The sequence below is a fragment of the Somniosus microcephalus genome, chromosome 27 (assembly GCF_052327205.1).
Source record: "Somniosus microcephalus isolate GS21.2 chromosome 27, FLI_Smic_1.0, whole genome shotgun sequence".
Lineage (NCBI taxonomy): Eukaryota > Metazoa > Chordata > Chondrichthyes > Squaliformes > Somniosidae > Somniosus > Somniosus microcephalus.
The window spans coordinates 686531-706893 of NC_141013.1; the positions used below are offsets into that span (position 1 = coordinate 686531).

Here is a 20363-nt window from a genome sequence, read left to right on the forward strand (position 1 = left end):
AAACTGATTAATTCTGTGACAATTATTTGCTGCACTGGTGAAGTTTCCACGGAAATAACAACAGAAAATGCTGGAAACGCTCAGCAGGTCAGGCAGCATCCGTGGAGAAACAGAGTTAATGTTTCAGGTCTGTGACCCTTTGTCAGAACTGGAAAAAGTTAGAGATGTAACAGATTTGAAGCAGGTGCAGAGGCAGGGGGAGGGGGGGAAAGAACAAAAGGGAGGGTCTGTGATCGGGTGGAAGGCAGGAGTGGTTAAACATTGCCAATGGGGATGGCAGAATCATCAACAGCTGCCGCCTGAAAAAATAGGGGTAGAGGTTATGGTCTGAAATTGTTGAACTTGATGTTGATTCCAGAAGGCTGTAAAGTGCCTAACAGAAAGATGGGGTGCTGTTCCTCGAGCTTACTGGAACAATGTAAGAGGCCGAGGACAGAGAGGTCAGAGTGGGAGTGGAGCGGAGAATTAAAGTGACAAGCGACCGGAAGCTCGGTGTCGCCCTTACGGACTGAACGGAGGTGTTCCCAATCTGCGTTTGGCCTCCCCAATGTAGAGGAGACCGCATCATGAGCAGCGAATACAGTATACTAAATTGCAAGAAGTACAAGTAAATCACCATTTCACCTGGAAGGAGTGTTTGGGGCCCTGGACAGTGGGAAGAGTGGAGGTATAAGGGCAGGTGTTGCATCTCCTGTGCTTGCACAGGAAGGTGCCGGGCAAAGGGGAAGGGGTGATAGAGCTGTGGACCAGGGTGCCGTGGGGGGAGCAGTCCCTTCAGAATGCTGAAAGGGGAGGTGAGGGGAAGATGTGTTTGGTGGTGGGGTCACGCTGGAGGTGGCGGAAATGGTGGAGGATGATCCGTTGAATGTGGAGGCTGGTGGGGTGAAAGGTGAGGACAAGGGGAGCCTTATCGTGATTCCGGGAGGGGCAGGGGTGAGGGCAGAAGTGCGGGAGATAGAACGGACACGGTCAAGGCCCGTGTCAACCACAGTAGAGGGGAATCCTCGGCTGAGGAAAAAGGAAGTTTCCGCTGAATTGGACTGGGCTCGGGCCTGCAGCAGCTTTTTCACAATTACTCTGAGCCACGAGCAGCGACGGCGCACAGGCCCAAACAGCAAAGACAAAGTACTTTCCTCCCGGGTTGCCAGCAGCCGGGCCCAGGAGACCCAACCTCCAATCCGGGAGAGTTGGCAGCCCGCAGTGAGGATCGGGCTGTGTCTCCCAGTCACTGTATAGATGGAGGTTTAGAGGGAATTTCCTCCAAACTTCACCCCTCACCAATCCGTGTGAGAAACTCAGGGTAAGTCGCAGGTCACCAATATTCAATGTTCAGTCCAACTGTTGACACCAAACTTCTAATCCTGGCAGGATAGGCGCACCAAAGTCAGTGTTCTCAGCCCAACATCGAATCTTTGACCATGCTCGATCAGCTCCAATGGACAGGTCACATTGTCCGCATGCCCGATACGAGACTCCCAAAACAAGCGCTCTACTCGGAGCTCCGGCACAGCAAGAGAGCCCCAGGTGGGCAGAGGAAACGCGTCAAGGACACCCGCAAAGCCTCCTTGAAAAAGTGCAACATCCCCACCAACACCTGGGAATCCCTGGCCCAAGACCGCACAAAGCGGAGGAGAAGCATCCAGGAAGGCGCCGAATATCTCGAGTCTCTTCGCCGGGAGCAAGCGGAAGCCAAGCGCAAGGAGCGCACGTCAACCCAAGGAGCGCACGTCAACCCAAGCACCCCACCCACCCACCCCTTCAACCACCGTCTACCCCACCTGTGACAGACTGTAGGTCCCACATTGGACTAATCAGTCACCCGAGAACTCATTATTAATGTGGAAGCAAGTCATCCTCGGTTCCGAGGGACTGCCTAAGAGAATCCCCCCATGTTTCACACCTCGCACAATTTGCTTGCACTGCACCCCCAATAACACCGATACTCACACCTGTTCACTAGCATATAAGAAATAGGAGCAGGAGTAGGAATTAACAACTGGTTATTACATTTGTTTTACTCCAAAACCCACCCCAGTAACACAGCTACTCACACCTGTTGACGAGCAGCGCACCTCCAGGGATACTGGGAATCACACCTGTTCACTAGCTGTAGCACCAAGAGATCTGTCTAATTCAGCATCATCCTGGTAAGGCAGAGCTTGTAACTTTGTCTTTCGCTGATCATGTGAAACATAGTTACCTGGAATCAGGTCATTTGAGGAGTAGGATCAAGGCTTCAGGTCAAAGACTGGTTATTACATTTGTTTCACTCCAAATTCCCATTCCAAACCTCTCAGTGCGGGTTCTCGGCCACAGATCTCTTTAGCTAAAGCTAGTCTCAGGTGGTAAAACTCTACTTTGAATAGGGAAAAGTGGGGCAAAGTCTGGAGCCGAATTGCCGTAAGGAGAGTCTAACATTTATGTCGTCTTATTCAATATTACATGTGTATCAAAATGGTATTACAGTAACGTGCTGTCCTGTGAATTGAAACTGGCCGTGGATGGAATCTGTGCCTATTACACTGCCCCTTCAGTGAAAGCTCTGCCATTACAGGCATCTCACTGTAGGCACTGAATGACATACTGATCACCCGTCATCAGGAGCACAGCAGCAACTCTGGTTCAAGGATGGACAGAGACAGAAATGTTAGATCATTTTTATTTAAGAAAAGAATTGTGAAGTTTTGTTTAACCAAATCAACAAAATTTTCATAGAAGTTAAACAGTAAAAGTTGGAACATATTCTTCACAAGCAAACGAGCTTTGTTAGCAGCAGAATACAAAAAATGCAAATCTCAAAAACAAAGAATTTTTCTAGCAACTGATAGGCCGTTCGCTCATTTGAAATCATCATCATTTAAAAGCAATCTGTTCTGGGACTAGAAACACGGTGGGGGGGGGATGGACGGTCAGATTGAAGCTCTACTAATCCATTAAAAAAAAAAAAAATCTGTAAACATTTAAAGTACAGAAGTTCAAGAAGCATTTGGATGAGCACTTGAAATGCCATTGCATACAAGGCTATGGACCAAATGCTGGAAAGTGGGATTAGACTGGACAGGGATGGATGGGCGGCGCAGACACGATGGGCCGAAGGGCCTCTTTCTGTGCTGTAAAACTCTATGACTCTATGACTCTAGAAGTTCTACAGTTTCAAAAGTAAGACAGATTCGTGGAGGAAAGTTTAATTGGCAGCAAGTTGTGCTGAGTTGCAGCACTGAAACATAAGAAATGTATCTTTGTTCCATTTCTTCTCATCAATCCTCCTTCACATCTCAGTCCCTGTGCCGGCCACTGACCACAGTTTATGTAAAATTATTACATGCAGGATTACACAGCACGCAGTCAAAAATAAACATCTGCAACAAGCTTCAGATACACATGTTTAATAGGAGCTGGGAAAGGCTTGTCGGTTGCTGCACAAAATTTGGATCTTCAGCCAATTAGTCCTGAATCAAAATATTTTACATGAAAATTAACTCCAAGAGCCAGGTTTTCAGCTGAAATTACCTCCAGCCTTTTGTTTTCTTCCCACTCAATTTTTTTAAGTCTCTTTTTGTAATTTTATCCTCTTCTCTCTTGTTGCAAACACTGCCCACCCTCAAAGAAGGCAGACAGTCTGTTCCTACACCTTCAAGTGCTAGAAATGTACAAGAGTAACCCCGGGGGGGGGGGTCACTCCTTCAAACATTCACAAACAGATTGGGAATCACTGCCTGGACACTTGCAAGCTGGAACTCAAATCATATTGTGGCACAGAACGCCAGACACCATCAGCCCCCAACACCAGGCACCATCAGCCCCCAACACCAGACACCATCAGCCCCCAGCACCAGACACCATCAGCACCAGACACCATCAGCCCCCAGCACCAGACACCATCAGCCCCCAAGACCAGACACCATCAGCCCCCAGCACCAGACACCATCAGCCCCCAGCACCAGACACCATCAGCCCCCAAGACCAAACACCATCAGCCCCCAACACCAGACACCATCAGCCCCCAGCACCAGACACCATCAGCCCCCAACACCAGACACCATCAGCCCCCAGCACCAGACACCATCAGCCCCCAAGACCAGACACCATCAGCCCCCAGCACCAGACACCATCAGCCCCCAAGACCAGACACCATCAGCCCCCAGCACCAGACACCATCAGCCCCCAAGACCAAACACCATCAGCCCCCAACACCAGACACCATCAACCCCCAACACCAGACACCATCAGCCCCCAACACCAGACACCATCAGCCCCCAGCACCAGACAGCAACAACTTACACTTCAGGATAAGGCACTTTCTGAGCCAAAGGAGGAGAGAGGGGAAGAAAGACACCAAACAAGATTTAGGAGACGAATTAGAGGTGAATAAAGATCAGGTGGGTTTAGAGGAGGCTTTTGAATGTGGGGAGAGAGGAGTAAGGCAGAGGTGTTCATGAAGAGAATTGCAGAGTGAGAGTCACTGTTACTACAGAGACTTCTAATGTAGTAATCCTTACTTTAGGGGGAAATCCTCTCCTGTTCTGTAACAATTGTTGGATCTGCAACCTGTGTGGTTCTAACCCTCCAAGCTGAATAAATCCCAGTCTTCACCCGGCTCCCACACCCACTGCTGCTCCGAACCAGCTGAGGGACTCACAGGGCCTCTTTGCTCCAATTAAAATTACTTCAAGTTTAAAAGTGAAGAAAACCGAGGCCTTTGCAGATATCAGAACCAAATTCTGTGATTCTCGAGCTAAGGTTAGAACATCAAAAGTTTAAATAAAGTCATGGTTTGGTCTTATTTTCTGTAAATTTTTGTTCCAAATTTCAAAACAGAGAACATCAAAGAAAAGGTTGAGCGAAAAACACCTCGTTCTCAGGACCCCCCATCTTGTTCGATAATCTCTGAAACAGCTGGCATTTCTTGGTTTTGCTCACAGCCCGGAATCTCACTCATCCTGGAAGAGAGAAACATTTGTTAAATGAAAACTACTGAATAAACGAATCACTCTTCAAATAAAGAAACAGAAAATGCTGGAAATACACAACTCAGCCAGAAAAATCAGGTTTGTATATAGATCCAGGCTTCATCAGAACCGGATAATAAATGAACTCCTTTATGGGATTGAACAAGCACGGGGAAAACTCAAGAGTCACAGGAATCAGAGAATCACTTCCCGTGATTTTGATCCTGAGCCCCTCGGATTTGAATCGAATGTTTTAATTGATCACAAAGAAATTTCAAAGTCCTGGGAGCACTGAAGTATTCAAACAAAAAAAAATCACATTTGTAACAGCAACCTTATAAAATCTGAATTTTAAAGATTCCTACAACTGCTTCAAAACACATCTTTTTAAAAACATTACAAATTGCCACAAAAAATTTTGATGGTTATTTGAGGTGATCCAAAACTTGGCTGCCCGTGTCCTAACTCGCACCAAGTCCCGTTCACCCATCTCCCCTGTGCTCGCTGACCTATATTGGCTCCTGGTTAAGCAACGCCTCGATTTCAGAATTCTCATCCTTGTTTTCAAATCCCTCCATGGCCTCGCCCCTTCCTATCTCTGTAATCTCCTCCAGCCCCACAACCCCCCGAGATATCTGCGCTCCTCTAATTCTGGCCTCTTGAGCATTCCTGATTATAATCGCTCAACCATTGGTGGCCGTGCCTTCAGCTGCCTGGGTCCTAAACTCTGGAATTCCCTGCCTAAACCTCTCTTTCCTCCTTTAAGACGCTCCTTAAAACCTACCTCTTTGACCGTGCTTTTGGTCACCTGCCCTAATTTCTCCTCATGTGGCTCGGTGTCAAATTTTTTTGTCTTATATTATGCCTGTGAAGCGCTTTGGGACGTTTTACTACGTTAAAGGCGCTATATAAATATAAGTTGTTGTTGTTGAAGTAGTTGCCACAGCCAATTTCTATCCCTGGTTTCGAAAGAACCACTGCACAGGAGGAGCCCAGACCAGGTGCAGTCTTCAGGTGAAGTGGGGTTAGAGGTCACAGGACAATTGGACTCGGGCACCGAAATGCAATTCAGTCCCACTTTTCAGCTCATACATTCCATCCTTTTGATATCGCTGATTGGGTAATTCCCCCATCAATCACTGCTGTAAGTGACTGGGATTGATTTTACGCACATCATTTGTAGCTATCCTTCACTCACTGCATTTTGCCAGAGAAATAATCCTGCTTTTACCAGGAGACTTTGCTGTAGTTTCAGTTGTGAATTCAGTTTTCTATAGTTCGTAGAGACTGTGTTTGCTGTAAAATAGACTCCATTTACTGTAAGTGCTGCCCTGCCTCCAACTCATTGGTTGATGCAGTGGTGTCAATACACACTCCATTTTTATATTTCCATTGCAGAAATTTATAATTAAAGGTGACTATGTAAACTTGTCATGTTGTAATTACGTCCTCCTGCCAGTTGTGATGCTGTAAGGTCTCCACTTGCAGAGGGGCGAAGTTACAGCGTGACACGTTTACATAGAGTTTCCATTCTAAGTCTGGATACAGGAATCTATAACGGGGAAAGGGTGATGGCGGGGGGGGGGGCAGAGAAAATATATTTTATACAGACACGTAGACAGATTTTGTAAAAACAAAAAATTTTTGGATTGTCTCCATGTTTCCAATAATTGCCTCCTACATCAATTTTCATTTTGCTAAATGCTTTTGGACGTTTCATGAATATCTTTCATTAACAGGATTTATTTACATAATAAAGTAACACTGTCTGGGTCACAACAAAGCTTTATTTCATAAAAATGGTTATGGTTAATACTAACTAACTTTTATATATAATCTAATATTTGTTCACAGATTTAATAGTGACCTCGGGCAATTTTCCTTCATTGCTCCAAATCTTGAACCTTTATCTGGGAGAGAAAATGACCCATCTCGCACCTCATTAATGCCCAAGGTTCATTTAGTCAAGATTAACCGCAGAACCTTCTGTTTTCTGAGGGAGACAAGTGAAGATCAGACACTGGCTCTTGTAGGAAAAATGGATCAGGATTTAGGTTTGTATCTGGGACTTTTATTTATTTGTGATGCCTAACTTGGCTCAAGATGTCCTTCGGAAACCATCTGAATGAAAAGGTTTTAGTACAACTCGTCCGCCAGTGGGAATTAATTCTTGGCATGGCTGAATGATATCCAGGACTGAAAAGGTCGCAGTTATATGTATTACTAACAGTTACTTTATACCCGTACTTCTACATATTTCTCATTGTTAAGGCAAAAGCCTCCTGTTTAGTACCTTAGCTTATCAGAATTAAAGTATTACTTCACACAGTATGACCCATCACTACTTCTCATTAATGTTAGAATCTCCAAAAACAAAAACTTCACTAGTCCAAACTGCTAATGACCAATGGAATGTCTCTAAAGAAGGGTTCTTTGTCTGGTTGAGCACTTTGCTGATCAATATCTTTGCTGATCAATATCTTTTTAGAGCCAACAATTCAATGATTAGCCACACAATGTTAAATTGAAATAGTTGAAGAGAAGTTACTGTTGCATTTGCTACAACTTCTCAGATCCTCCCTCTGGCAGCATGTTGCAAAGTATCATCACCGCCAGCCTTCCCCTGGACTTTGGTGCATTCATTGCTTCAATTCAAGTGACTATGGCAACTTGACAATTGGTTCCTGGACATGATCCTTAAGTTAAGCATCTCCTTAAAATATGATAAATTTCCCAACAGAAGAAGTGACTAAAGGGGACTCTCCGTCCGTATCTTACCCATTCATCCTCAGCAGCTCCTTCTCCTCCGGGGCTAGCTTTGGCCTCTTGCTCATTTTTAGACTTTGCAGCAAATATATTGTCAGTCCAAGAGGCTCCCGTCTTTCCATCTCCTGCAAAGTTGCATTTTGTCACAGTCCCGGCATCCAATTTGGCTAGCGTAACTGAAAATCAAGGGCTACCATTACTACAGTAAGAGCTCTTGTTCCTTGTAAATAAACTCAACTGGTAATTTTATCCTAAATGACATGATTAAACAGAATGTAGTTTCTTGACTTTGAGAGGGCAGGAGTGCATGGTGAGGCCCATACAATCTCTGGTGATTAAAGGACAATTACTAATCCCGTGTCAAATTATTCCCACACTCAGCCGGTCACAGGCCATGCAGTGAGCAGCCTCTTCCTTCAACACAACTTAAGGGTTCGGAGGAACCCTTGATTGCAACAACAATGGGAACATTAATTGATTATATTGAAAAACGGCAGAGCCAGTACCTGATTGTACAGATATTACACAATATTCCTGCAGTTTAATTAACCTATAAGTTTAGAGTCAGTACAAAGAAGTTTCAGCTCCACACTGACTAACCTGTAAATAGATATTGAAGCCGAACTGACTCCAACATTAAGTGGAGCGAGATTCCTTCCTTCAGGGACTCTCGCTCCACTTGCTCAGGTGTTGGGACAATTCACTTACTTAGTAACTGCATCATTGGTGTGAAGTAGAATCACTTTCTCCACAACTACAGTTGTAGTGTAAATACCCTCTTACGCAACAGTGACACAACAGATATGTTATCTCACTGATAAAATACTTGAAAACATTTTCCTTATCAGCATTCACGGGCTTTTTAAATGACCCAATATAAAACACGATTATTGATCCAAAGTTTAACCCAGAAAAAGTCACGGTTTATTTTTGAAACAACATTTAGATTAGAGTTCTTCAAAATCATAAATAAACAGATTCACCAGTTATTTTGTTGCTGTTTGTGGGATCTTGCTATGCACACATTGGCTGCAGCGTTTCCTACATTACAACAGTGACTACACTTCAAAAGCAAATCATTGGCTGTGAAGCACTTTGGGATGTCCTGGGGACGTGAAAGGTGCTGTAGAAATTCTAGTTCTTTCTTTCATAAGAAAGCTAGCGAATAATTTACAGCCAGTCGGAGCACGGAGCCTGGGAGGTGAGGAGCCCGGTATAAAAACCGGAGAGCAGCGAGGCCCGAGAGCAGTCGGAGCACGGAGCCTGGGAGGTGAGGAGCCCGGTATAAAAACCGGAGAGCAGCGAGGCCCGAGAGCAGTCGGAGCCCGGTATAAAAGCCGGAAAGCAGCGAGGCCCGAGAGCAGTCGGGGCACGGAGCCTGGGAGGTGAGGAGCCCGGTATAAAAACCGGAGAGCAGCAAGGCCCGAGAGCAGTCGGAGCACGGAGCCTGGGAGGTGAGGAGCCCGGTATAAAAACCGGAGAGCAGCGAGGCCCGAGAGCAGTCGGAGCACGGAGCCTGGGAGGTGAGGAGCCCGGTATAAAAACCGGAGAGCAGCGAGGCCCGAGAGCAGTCGGAGCACGGAGCCTGGGAGGTGAGGAGCCCGGTATAAAAACCGGAGAGCAGCGAGGCCCGAGAGCAGTCGGAGCCCGGTATAAAAACCGGAGAGCAGCGAGGCCCGAGAGCAGTCGGAGCACGGAGCCTGGGAGGTGAGGAGCCCGGTATAAAAACCGGAGAGCAGCGAGGCCCGAGAGCAGACGGAGCCTGGGAGGTGAGGAGCCCGGTATAAAAACCGGAGAGCAGCGAGGCTTACCAACTCAGCAGCGGGGAGAGAGGTCAAAAGTAATCAGTGTGTGACGTCACCAGGGAGCAGGTAAGCGATTGGTTGGTGAGTATTTCTCTTTTTTAAACTTTAACTCTGTAGTTTATAGTGACTAGGGTCTTTTCTGGTGTAGCAGGGACTGTAGGTAGACTATACAAGCATCTTAGAGATATCTTTAATTGGTGATAGTGAATTTAATTTAAATTAATTAAAGGGTAAGTCATGCCAGGAGAGCCCAGCCCCGTTATGTGCTCCTCTTGCTCTATGTGGGAATTCAGGGACACTGCCCCTGGTGACCACGTGTGCAGGAAATGCATCCATCTGCAGCTACTAGCAGACCGCATTGAGGCGCTGGAGCTGCGGGTGGATGGGTTGTTGAGCATTCACGATGCTGAGAGGGTCGTGGATAGCACGTTTAGTGAGTTGGTCACACCGCAGGGAAGGGTTGCACAGGAAGAAAGGAAATGGGTGACCACCAGGCGGAGCAATAGAAGCAGGCAGGTAGTGCAGGAGACCCCTGTGACCATTCCCCTCTCAAACAGGTATACCGATTTGGATACTGTTGAGGGGGATGACTCGCCAGGGGAAGGCAGCAGCAGCCAACTTCCTGGCACTGGGGGTGCTCCTGCTGCCCAGGAAGGGAGGAAAAAGAGTGGGAGAGCAATAGTGGTAGGGGATTCTATAGTAAGGGGAACAGATAGGCGTTTCTGTGGCCGTAGACGTGAATCCAGGATGGTTTGTTGCCTCCCTGGTGCCAGGGTCAAGGATGTCACTGAGCGGCTGCAGGGCATTCTGGAGGGGGAGGGTGGCATTCTGGAGGGGGGAGGGTGAACAGGCAGAGGTCATGGTCCACATTGGTGCCAACGACATAGGTAAAAAGAGGGATGAGGTCCTGCAGCAAGAATTTAGGGAGCTAGGTGGAAGATTAAAGAGCAGGACCTCAAAGGTTGTAATCTCTGGATTACTCCCGGTGCCACGTGCTAGTGAGTATAGGAATAGGAAGATAGAACAGATGAATGCGTGGCTAAAGGGATGGTGCAGGGGGGAGGGCTTTAGTTTCCTGGATCATTGGGCCTGCTTCTGGGAAAGGTGGGACTTGTACAAGTCGGACGGTCTACACCTGAACGAGAGGGGGACCAATATCCTTGCGGGGAGGTTTGCTAGCACTGCTGGGGGGGGGTTTAAACTAACTTGGTAGGGGGATGGGATACAAAGTGGAGCTATAGTAGGGGGTGATTTACAGCCAAATACAGAGGAAAAAACAAGTCAGCTGGGAAGGCAGAGAAAATATGTGAGGGCAAAAGGGAATATGGCAAGGCTGGAAGGCATTTATTTTAATGCAAGGAGTCTTGCAAATAAGGTGGATGAACTGAAGTTGTTGTTGAACACATGGGAGTACGATATTGTTGCTATCACGGAGACATGGTTGAGGGAGGGTCAGGACTGGCAGCTCAATATTCCGGGGTACAGAATCTTCAGGAGAGACAGAGGGGGGTGTAAAAGGGGAGGGGGTGTTGCAATATTAATTAAGGAGTCGATTACTGCTGTAAGGAGGGATGATATATTAGCGGGTTCCTCTAATGAGGCCATATGGGTAGAACTTAAAAACAAAAAGGGGGCAAGCACCTTGCTGGGAGTGTACTATAGGCCCCCAAACAGTCAGGGGGAGATAGAGGAACGGATATGTAGGCAAATCTCAGAGAAGTGCGAAAATAATAGGGTAATAATAGTGGGGGATTTCAACTTCCCCAATATTAATTGGGATAGTCAGAGTGTGAAAGGCTTAGAGGGTGCAGAATTCTTAAAGTGCATCCAGGAGAGCTTTTTGAGCCAACATGTAGAAAGTCCAACAAGAGAGGGGGTGGTACTGGACCTAATTCTAGGGAATGTAGCCGGGCAAGTGGTGGAAGTGTCAGTAGGAGAGCATTTTGGCGACAGTGACCATAATTCGGTGAGATTTAAGGTGGTCATGGAAAAAGACAATGGCGGCCCGGAAATAAGGGTTCTAAATTGGGGGATGGCCGATTTTAATATGATAAGGCAGGATCTGGCCAAAGTGGACTGGGAGCAGCTACTTATAGGAAAATCCACATCAAAGCAGTGGGAGGCTTTCAGAAGGGAAATAGAGAGAGTACAACGCCAACATGTTCCTGTAAAGGTCAAGGGTGGGACCAACAAGCAAAGGGAACCTTGGATGACAAGGGATATACAAAAATGCATTAGGAAAAAAAGGGGGGCTTTTGGCAGTTACAAAAGACTAAAGATGGAGGAAGCCCTAGAGGAGTATAAAAAGTGCAGGGGCATACTTAAAAAAGAAATTAGGAGGGCGAGGAGGGGCCATGAAATAACACTGGCGAGCAAAATAAAGGAAAATCCTAAGATGTTTTATAAGTATATTAAGGGCAAGAGGATAACCAGGGAAAGGGTAGGGCCCATTAGGGACCAAAGTGGCAATCTGTGTGTAGAGCCAGATGATGTAGGCGGGGTTTTAAATGAATTTTTTGCATCTGTGTTCACTATGGAGAAAGATGATGTAGACATAGAAATCAGGCAAGGGGACTGTGACATACTTGAACATATTAGCATCGAGAGGGAGGAGGGACTAGCGGTTTTAGCAGGCCAAAAAGTGGATAAATCCCCAGGCCTGGACGAGATGTATCCCAGGCTGTTGTGTGAGGCAAGGGAGGAGATTGCAGGGGCTCTGACACAAATTTTCAGAACCTCTCTGGCCACAGGGGATGTACCAGAGGACTGGAGAACAGCTAACGTAGTACCATTATTCAAGAAGGGTAGCAGGGATAAACCAGGGAATTACAGGCCAGTGAGCCTAACATCTGTGGTAGGGAAATTATTGGAAAAAATTCTGAGGGACAAAATTAGTCTCTACTTGGAGAGGCAAGGATTAATCGGGGATAGCCAGCATGGCTTTGTCAAGGGTAAATCATGTCTGACAAATCTGATTGAATTTTTCGAGGGGGTGACTAGGTGTGTGGATGAGGGAAATGCTGTGGATGTGGTTTACATGGACTTCAGTAAAGCTTTTGACAAAGTCCCGCATAGGAGACTGGTCAAGAAGGTAAGAGCCCATGGGATCCAGGGTGCCTTGGCGCATTGGATCCTAAACTGGCTGAGTGGCAGGAGGCAGAGGGTGATGGTCGAAGGTTGCTTTTGTGACTGGAAGCCTGTGTCTAGTGGGGTACCTCAGGGATTGGTGCTGGGTCCCTTGCTGTTTGTGATCTACATAAATGATTTGGATGAGAATGTAAAAGGTATGATCAGTAAGTTCGCAGATGACACGAAAATTGGTGGGGTGGTAAATTGTGAGGAGGAAAGCCTCAGGCTACAGGAAGATATAAACGAGTTGGTCAGATGGGCGGAAAAGTGGCAAATGGAATTTAACCCTGAAAAGTGCGAGGTGATGCATTTGGACGGACAAATAAGGCAAGGGAGTACACAATGAGTGGTAGGACCCTAGGAAGTACAGAGGGTCAGAAGGACCTTGGTGTGCATGTACATAGATCCCTGAAGGCAGCGGAACAGGTAGATAAGGTGGTTAAAAAGGCATATGGGATACTTGCCTTCATTAGCCGAGGCATAGAATATAAGAGCAGGGAGGTTATGATGGAGCTGTACAAAACGCTGGTGAGGCCACAGCTGGAGTACTGTGTGCAGTTCTGGTCGCCTCACTATAGGAAGGATGTGATTGCTTTAGAGAGGGTGCAGAGAAGATTCACCAGGATGTTACCTGGGATGGAGCGCCTCAGCTGTGAAGAAAGACTAAACAGGCTGGGGTTGTTTTCATTGGAGCAAAGAAGGCTGAGGGGGGACCTGATTGAGGTGTACAAAATGATGAGGGGCATAGATAGGGTAGATAAAGAGGAACTTTTCCCCTTAGTAGGGGGGTCAATAACAAGGGGGCATAGATTCAAGGTAAGGGGCAGGAGATTTAGAGGGGATTTGAGGAGGAACTTTTTCACCCAGAGGGTGGTTGGAATCTGGAACTCACTGCCTGAAAGGGTGGTAGAGGCAGGAACCCTCACAACATTCAAGAAGCATTTGGATGAGCACTTGAAATGCCATTGCATACAAGGCTATGGACCAAATGCTGGAAAATGGGATTAGACTGGACAGGGATTGATGGACGGCGCAGACACGATGGGCCGAAGGGCCTCTTTCTGTGCTGTAAAACTCTATGACTCTATGACTCAGTCTAAGCGAAGCCCATTACTCCAGCAGCATTCATGTAATGCTCCAACTTACGGATAAACGGGCTGTCCCCCTTGGTTTTCAGACGTAATCCATCTCCAACATCCAGCTCAATTTTCTCCATCTCTTCCTCGGTGATCCAGAATGCCAGGCTCTGATTGGGTGTGTACTTCTCCGAGATTCTCACCAGCTCTGGTTTGTTAATCAGCCTCTTCAGCTCTTCCAGTGAAATCTTATCCGTTTGTCCCTTTGCTTCCACTTCTATTACACAATGCAACAGACGAGAGCACGAGATAAGGAGGAGGAAAAGGACCGGGAGCCCTTGCTTTGGCTCAACATTTAGCTGTAGCTGTTCGGCCTGTACAGTCTACTTTCATCCCCTTCTCGTTTTGTGACCATTCTCACATCACGTGACTGGACTTCCTGCTCACTAGGGTTTGTTCATTTCTGTGCTTCGACACAGCCCAACTCTAGAAGGGGAGCAATACTGCCCCCAAAGGCTGCATCCACCTGCCAGCATACCCCACCTCTTTCTGCATGAATGAATTTGAATGGGCTGAATGGCCTTTAACATCTGCAATTATCCTGTGATCTCGAAAAGGGAATGGAATCTCCTATCACCCCCACCCCAGAGGACCTCCTCGTGGGTCTGCTCCTGGGCCTGGCGAAGAAGGCCATTAATTGGTCCAGGCAGCGGGCGGTCGAGGGGGTCGTCCGGCCGGATTGCCTCCCTCTCTTCCGTGGCCATGTTCGCGCCCGGGTGGCCCTGGAGCTGGAGCACGCGGTGTCCGCCGGCGCGCTGGATCACTTTCGTGACCGGTGGGCGCCGTGGGGACTGGAGTGCATAATTGGGCTGGAGAACCAAATTTTAATTTGATTATTAAGGTTTATTTGAAGTTTTATTGGTTTATTACAGTTTGATTGGTTTATTTACAGTTTTAATGGTTTATTTACAGTTTTTTATCTGTCTAAATTTATGGTTTTACCAAAAGAGGATCACCCCCACCCCACATCTCAAGTGGGACAAAACTCACCAACACTAAATTCTGGAGCAAGGAAAATTCCAAATGCTGTCTACCTCAACCCCCATTCCCATAGGAACAGGAGGAGGCCATTCAGCCCCTCGAGCCTGTTCCGCCATTCCACGAAATTATGGCTGATCTGTAAACTAACTCCATCTACTCACTGAAGGAAGACATCAAGTAGCCAGTGTTGACCTTCCTTGTATCACTGAAGTTTGGTTCTATTTCCACCCCATGAGAATCAAATTTTCTTTTGTGGATTCTTGTTGGTTTAATGTACAGAATGAAGTAGCGATCCTGAAAAGTAGACAAGTAATTTAAGAATAGAATTTTAATACATTTTTGGGTACTTACGTATTAACACAACAAAAAACCAAGTAGACAAGGTGCGTCGCACTGTCGGAGCGGCGGCACTGAGGGAGCGCCGCACTGTCGGAGGGTCGGTACTGAGGGAGCGCCGCACTGTCGGAGGGGCGGTACTGGGGGAGCGCCGCACTGTCGGAGGGGCGGTACTGGGGGAGCGCCGCACTGTCGGAGGGGCGGTACTGAGGGAGCGCCGCATTGTCGGAAGGGCGGTACCGGGGGAGCGCCGCACTGTCGGAGGGGCGGTACCGGGGGAGCGCCGCACTGTCGGAGGGGCGGTACTGAGGGAGCGCCGCACTGTCGGAGGGGCGGTACTGGGGGAGCGCCGCACTGTCGGAGGGGCGGTACTGGGGGAGCGCCGCACTGTCGGAGGGGCGGTACTGAGGGAGCGCCGCATTGTCGGAGGGGCGGTACTGGGGGAGCGCCGCACTGTCGGAGGGGCGGTACTGAGGGAGCTCCCCGCTCACCTGCTGGTTTTCGCTGTCGATCCGGTGCCGGGAGACGGCGCGCAGTTCCCCGTCCAGCATCGCCCCGGGGCCGCTGCAAACAAAGCGCAGGCGTTAGAGTCCGCTCGGCTGTCCGGCCTCATCCCCCCGGGCCCGGACCCTTCGGCCCCCGCGCCCTCACCCTTCGGCCCCCGCCCTACCTCTGCAGCGCCGCCGGGTCCCAGCGCTCCGGGAGCCGCTCCGGATTCACCGGTTTGTTCTTTAAGGTTTTGTTTTGGTAAATCCGGCTCATCCTCCGCGCCTCGCCTGACTTCCGCTTCCGGGACGCGACGCGACCCCGGGGTGAGGGGTGAGAGTGCGGGGTCAGAGGTCATGGCCGGGCCGGGCCTGCTCCTCCTGCCGCTCGATGCCGGGGACCGCGGGTCGCAGCGCTGCCGGGCGGGGCCGCGAGCTCTGGCGGCGCTGGGCCTGGGCCTGGGCGCTCCGGTGCGGGTGTGGGTGGCGGGCGGCGCCGCGCTGTGCTGGGCCTGGCCGCGGCGGGACCGGGCCGACGGCTTCCTGCAGCTGGACACCAAGTGCGCGACCCCGGGGCTGCGGGGCCTGAGCCCGGGCCTCGGCCGCCTGGAGCCCGTGACCTGCATCAGGCTGCGGCGGGTGTGTGTGCGGGCGGTGCTCGGGGCCCCGGGCTCGGGGCCGGGCGGAGCGGCGCTCCAGCGGCTGGCGGCCGAGGTCCTGCGCGGGGTGCTGCTCAGCCCCGGGTTCGTGGTGCGGGTCGGGCCGGGGCCTGAGGCCGAGGCTTCCCCCGGGCTCCTGCTGCTGGAGGTCGGCAGTGTGGAGCCGGCCACTGCTGGGGCCGGCCTGCTGTCCGCCCGGGCCGCCGTGCGGGTGACGGAGGTGCTGAGCCTGGAGCCGGGCCGCGGCCTGAGCCCGAGCCCGGGGCTGGAGCCCGGCCTGAACCCGCTGAGGGAGGCGCTGGGCCTGCCGCTCCGTTACCCGCGGGCCGCCGCCCGGCTCGGCCTGGCCTGTCCACGGGCGCTGCTGCTCGGGCCCTCGGGGGTGGGCAAGAGCCGCCTGGCCCGCGGCCTGGCCCGGGAGCTGGGCGCCGAGCTGCTGGAGGCCGGGCCGGCGGCGATCCACGGCCCGCGGCCCGGGCAGAGCGAGCAGCGGCTGCGGGCGGTGTGGGCCGAGGCCGAGCGCCGGGCCTGCCTCCTCCTCATCGACCACATCGACTCCCTGTGCCCGCCCAGGGCCGACTCGCGGGCCGGGGCCCGGCTCCTGGCGCAGCTCCTCGCCCTGCTGGACCGCCCGGGCACCGGCCCGCTCGCCGTCATCGCCGCCACCAGCCGGCCCCAGGCCCTGGATCCGGCCCTCAGGAGGCCGGGCCGCTTCGACCGGGAGGTGAGAGTGCGGGAGGCCGGGCCGGGGAGGGTCCGTTGTCGCCATTTAATGAGATCATGGCTGATCATCCAAATTCAGTACCCTGTCCCTGCTTTCTCCCCATATCCCTTGATCCCTTTAGCCTTAAGAAATATATCCAACTCCTTCTTGAATATATTTAATGAATTGGCCTCGACTGCCTTCTGTGGTAGAGAATTCCACAGGTTCACCACTCTCTGGGTGAAGAAATTCCTCCTCATCTCTGTCCTAAATGGCTTACCCCTTATCCTTAGACTGTGACCCCTGGTTCTGGACTCCCCGACCATCGGGAACATCCTTCCTGCATCTAGTCTGTCCAGTCCTGTTAGAATTTTATAAGTTTCAATGAGATCCCCTCTCATTCTTCTAAACTCCAGCGAGTATAAGCCCAATCGACCCAATCTCTCCTCATACGTCATTCCTGCCATCCCAGGTATCAGCCTGGTGAATCTTCGCTGCACTCCCTCCATGGCAAGAACATCCTTCCTCAGATAAGGCGACCAAAACTGCACACAATACTCAAGGTGTGGTCTCACCAAGGCCCTGTACAACTGCAGCCTAGTGGCCTATTCCTGCTCCTATTTCTTATGGTAACGCCACAGGAGAGGAATGGGATTTCCCGATATCAGACACATCCCTGGTCACCGAATTCTACATATTCACCCTGTGTATGTGGTGTTGTACGGATAGTAAATGTCTCCTTCCCTGGTTGTAACACTGGCCACTGTTGTCTTGATTTATAAGCTCCGTTCTCGTCTTTTATGCGATAAAATCCTAAAGAAGTTTTGAAATTGCTCTTTGAATCTGAATTTCCGGCCCCTGGTGTTTGATTTTCTTTTCAGGTCACAGTCGGTGTCCCGACAACGTCGCAGCGCAAATCCATTCTGGAGGTAGTCACCGCCCCAATGCCTCTGAGCGCCGATGTTAACGTGTCTTGGCTGGCGGAAGCAACGAGTGGCTACGTTGCTGCTGATCTGACCGCTCTGTGTCGAGAGGCCGCTCTGCAGGTTGTGAGACGCAGCTCCCAGGTATGGCGAATAATGAGCAAGAAAACACGGCCGTTACAGCAGCTGCCTGGGACATCCCAACACCCTGCTGCCCAGAAACATCAGCGGGTGCCATAAGTTTAGGCGCCGGGGGCGCGAGTTTATGCTCCGCGGGCGAGGAGCGAGTTTGCGGGCCAGGGGCGCGAGTTTGCGGGCCGGGGGCGCGAGTTTGCGGGCCGGGGGCGCGCGTTTACATTCCACGGGCCGGGGGCAAGCTTAAGCGCACATTGCCTGGCGTGGTGAGTGGGGGATTTTGTTTGAGCCCATCCTGAAATTCCCGAACCATAAGAGTTAGCAATAGTTTAGTCAGCCCCAGAGCTCATCCACATTCCCTAGTAACTAGTAACCTGGTTGGGAACCTAGTCTGCTGATTAATGGGCTGTGGCTCTTCAGGCGCACTCCGCACCCAATCCTATCGGCACCTGGGGCTGGGTCTGACCCACCTTCTGCAGGGGTCTCGGGTGGTGATCAGCAGCAGGAATCCTGGCTGTTTTTTTCCAAACTCTGGAAATAGAGGCCGATTGTGCTCCACCCTGTCAGCTGACGGAAGCTGAACCTAAACCAGGGAACTGCCCGGGTCGCTGCACTGGCTGTCCCGCGTAGTCTCCGGCACCGGCTGACCCGCGTGGTCGCCACCGCCGGCTGTCCCGCGTAGTCGCCGCCGCCGGCTGTCCCGCGTAGTCGCCGCCGCCGGCTGTCCCGCGTAGTCGCCGCCGCCGGCTGTCCCGCGTAGTCGCCGCCGCCGGCTGTCCCGCGTAGTCGCCGCCGCCGGCTGTCCCGCGTAGTCGCCGCCGCCGGCTGTCCCGCGTGGTCGCCACCGCCGGCTGTCCCGCGTAGTCTCCGGCACCGGCTGTCCCGCGTGGTCGCCGCCGCCGGCTGTCCCGCGTAGTCTCCGGCACCGGCTGTCCCGCGTGGTCGCCGCCGCCGGCTGTCCCGTGTGGTCGCCGCCGCCGGCTGTCCCGCGTAGTCGCCGCCGCCGGCTGTCCCGCGTGGTCGCCACCGCCGGCTGTCCCGCGTAGTCTCCGGCACCGGCTGTCCCGCGTGGTCGCCGCCGCCGGCTGTCCCGCGTAGTCTCCGGCACCGGCTGTCCCGCGTGGTCGCCGCCGCCGGCTGTCCCGCGTGGCCGCCGCACCGGCTGTCCCGCGTGGTCGCCGCCGCCGGCTGTCCCGCGTAGTCTCCGGCACCGGCTGTCCCGCGTGGTCGCCGCCGCACCGGCTGTCCCGCGTGGTCGCCGCCGCCGGCTGTCCCGCGTAGTCTCCGGCACCGGCTGTCCCGCGTGGTCGCCGCCGCACCGGCTGTCCTGCGTAGTCTCCGGCACCGGCTGACCCGTGTGGTCGCCGCCACCGGCTGTCCTGCGTAGTCTCCGGCACCGGCTGTCCCGCGTAGTCTCCGGCACCGGCTGTCCCGCGTGGTCGCCGCCGCCGGCTGTCCCAGCGGGTTGCTATTGTTTTGCTTTAACCAGACACACTTTCAGAATTGTTTTCCGATTGGAATTCCTGTGTGTAGTTATTAATTCTGGTTTCTTTGAGGAAGGACTCGGCGGAGAAGGAAATCACCTTCACAGACTTCCGTGAAGCACTCAAGATAGTGCTCCCTTCCTCTCTCAGAAGCAGCATTGGATTGACTGACTTCAGACCCATCCAATGGGACCAGATTGGAGGCCTGGATCAAGTCAAATTGAAATTGAGACAGGTAAAGTGAGTGCACACCTCGCGCTGTCTCTCCACCTGGCGCTGTTTCATAAGAATATAAGAAATAGGAGCAGGAGTCGGCCATACGGCCCCTCGAGCCTGCTCCGCCATTCAATAAGATCATGGCTGATCGTCGACCTCAACTCCACTTTCCTGCCTGATCTCCATATCCCTTGATTCCCCTAGAGTCCAAAAATCTCTCGATCTCAGTCTTGAATATACTCAAAGACTCGGCACTCACAGCCCTCTGGGGCAGAGGATTCCAAAGATTCACAACCCTCTGAGTGAAGAAATTCCTCCTCATCTCGGTCTTAAATGGCCGACTCCTTATCCTGAGACTATGCCCCTAGTTCTGGACACGCCAGCCAGGAGAAACAACCTCTCAGCATCTACCCTGTCAATCCCCCTCAGAATCTTGTATGTTTCAATGAGATCACCGCTCATTCTTCTAAACTCCAGAGTATCGGCCCATTCTACACAATCTCTCATCATAGGACAGCCCTCTCATCCCAGGAATCAATCTAGTGAACCTTCGTTGCACCGCCTCCAAGGCAAGTATATCCTTCCTTAGATAAGGAGACCAAAACTGTGCCCAGTACTCCAGGTGTGGTCTCACCAAGGCCCCGTACAATTGTAGC

At 51.3% G+C, this 20363-nt stretch overlaps 2 protein-coding genes and 1 long non-coding RNA gene across 4 annotated transcripts in view; 2 read left to right on the forward strand and 1 right to left on the reverse strand.

Moving 5' to 3' along the window:
* On the forward strand, positions 1-7280 carry LOC147099839 (uncharacterized). Its single transcript, XR_015073761.1, has 3 exons — positions 1-127; positions 4819-5048; positions 6804-7280. It is a non-coding gene; the product is annotated as an uncharacterized LOC147099839 (long non-coding RNA).
* arpin (actin related protein 2/3 complex inhibitor) lies at positions 2646-15910 on the reverse strand. Its single transcript, XM_085968273.1, has 6 exons — positions 15773-15910; positions 15594-15666; positions 14928-15060; positions 13796-14002; positions 7728-7891; positions 2646-4940 (listed from the first exon to the last, which is right to left on the reverse strand). Exons 1-6 carry the CDS (start codon positions 15862-15864, stop codon positions 4932-4934), a joined length of 678 nt encoding a protein of 225 aa, XP_085824399.1. The 5' UTR covers positions 15865-15910; the 3' UTR covers positions 2646-4931.
* The window catches only part of afg2b (AAA ATPase AFG2B), a 16874-nt gene continuing 12380 nt past the window's right edge, over positions 15870-20363 (forward strand). Inside the window, exons 1-3 of one of the 2 annotated variants that reach the window (XM_085968272.1) lie at positions 15870-16970; positions 17831-18016; positions 19568-19726. In XM_085968272.1, coding sequence (XP_085824398.1) covers positions 15945-16970; positions 17831-18016; positions 19568-19726 — 1371 coding nt within the window. In that variant the 5' untranslated portion in view covers positions 15870-15944. The remainder of the gene's footprint in view (positions 16971-17830; positions 18017-19567; positions 19727-20363) is intronic. The other variant, XM_085968271.1, reaches the window with a different exon arrangement.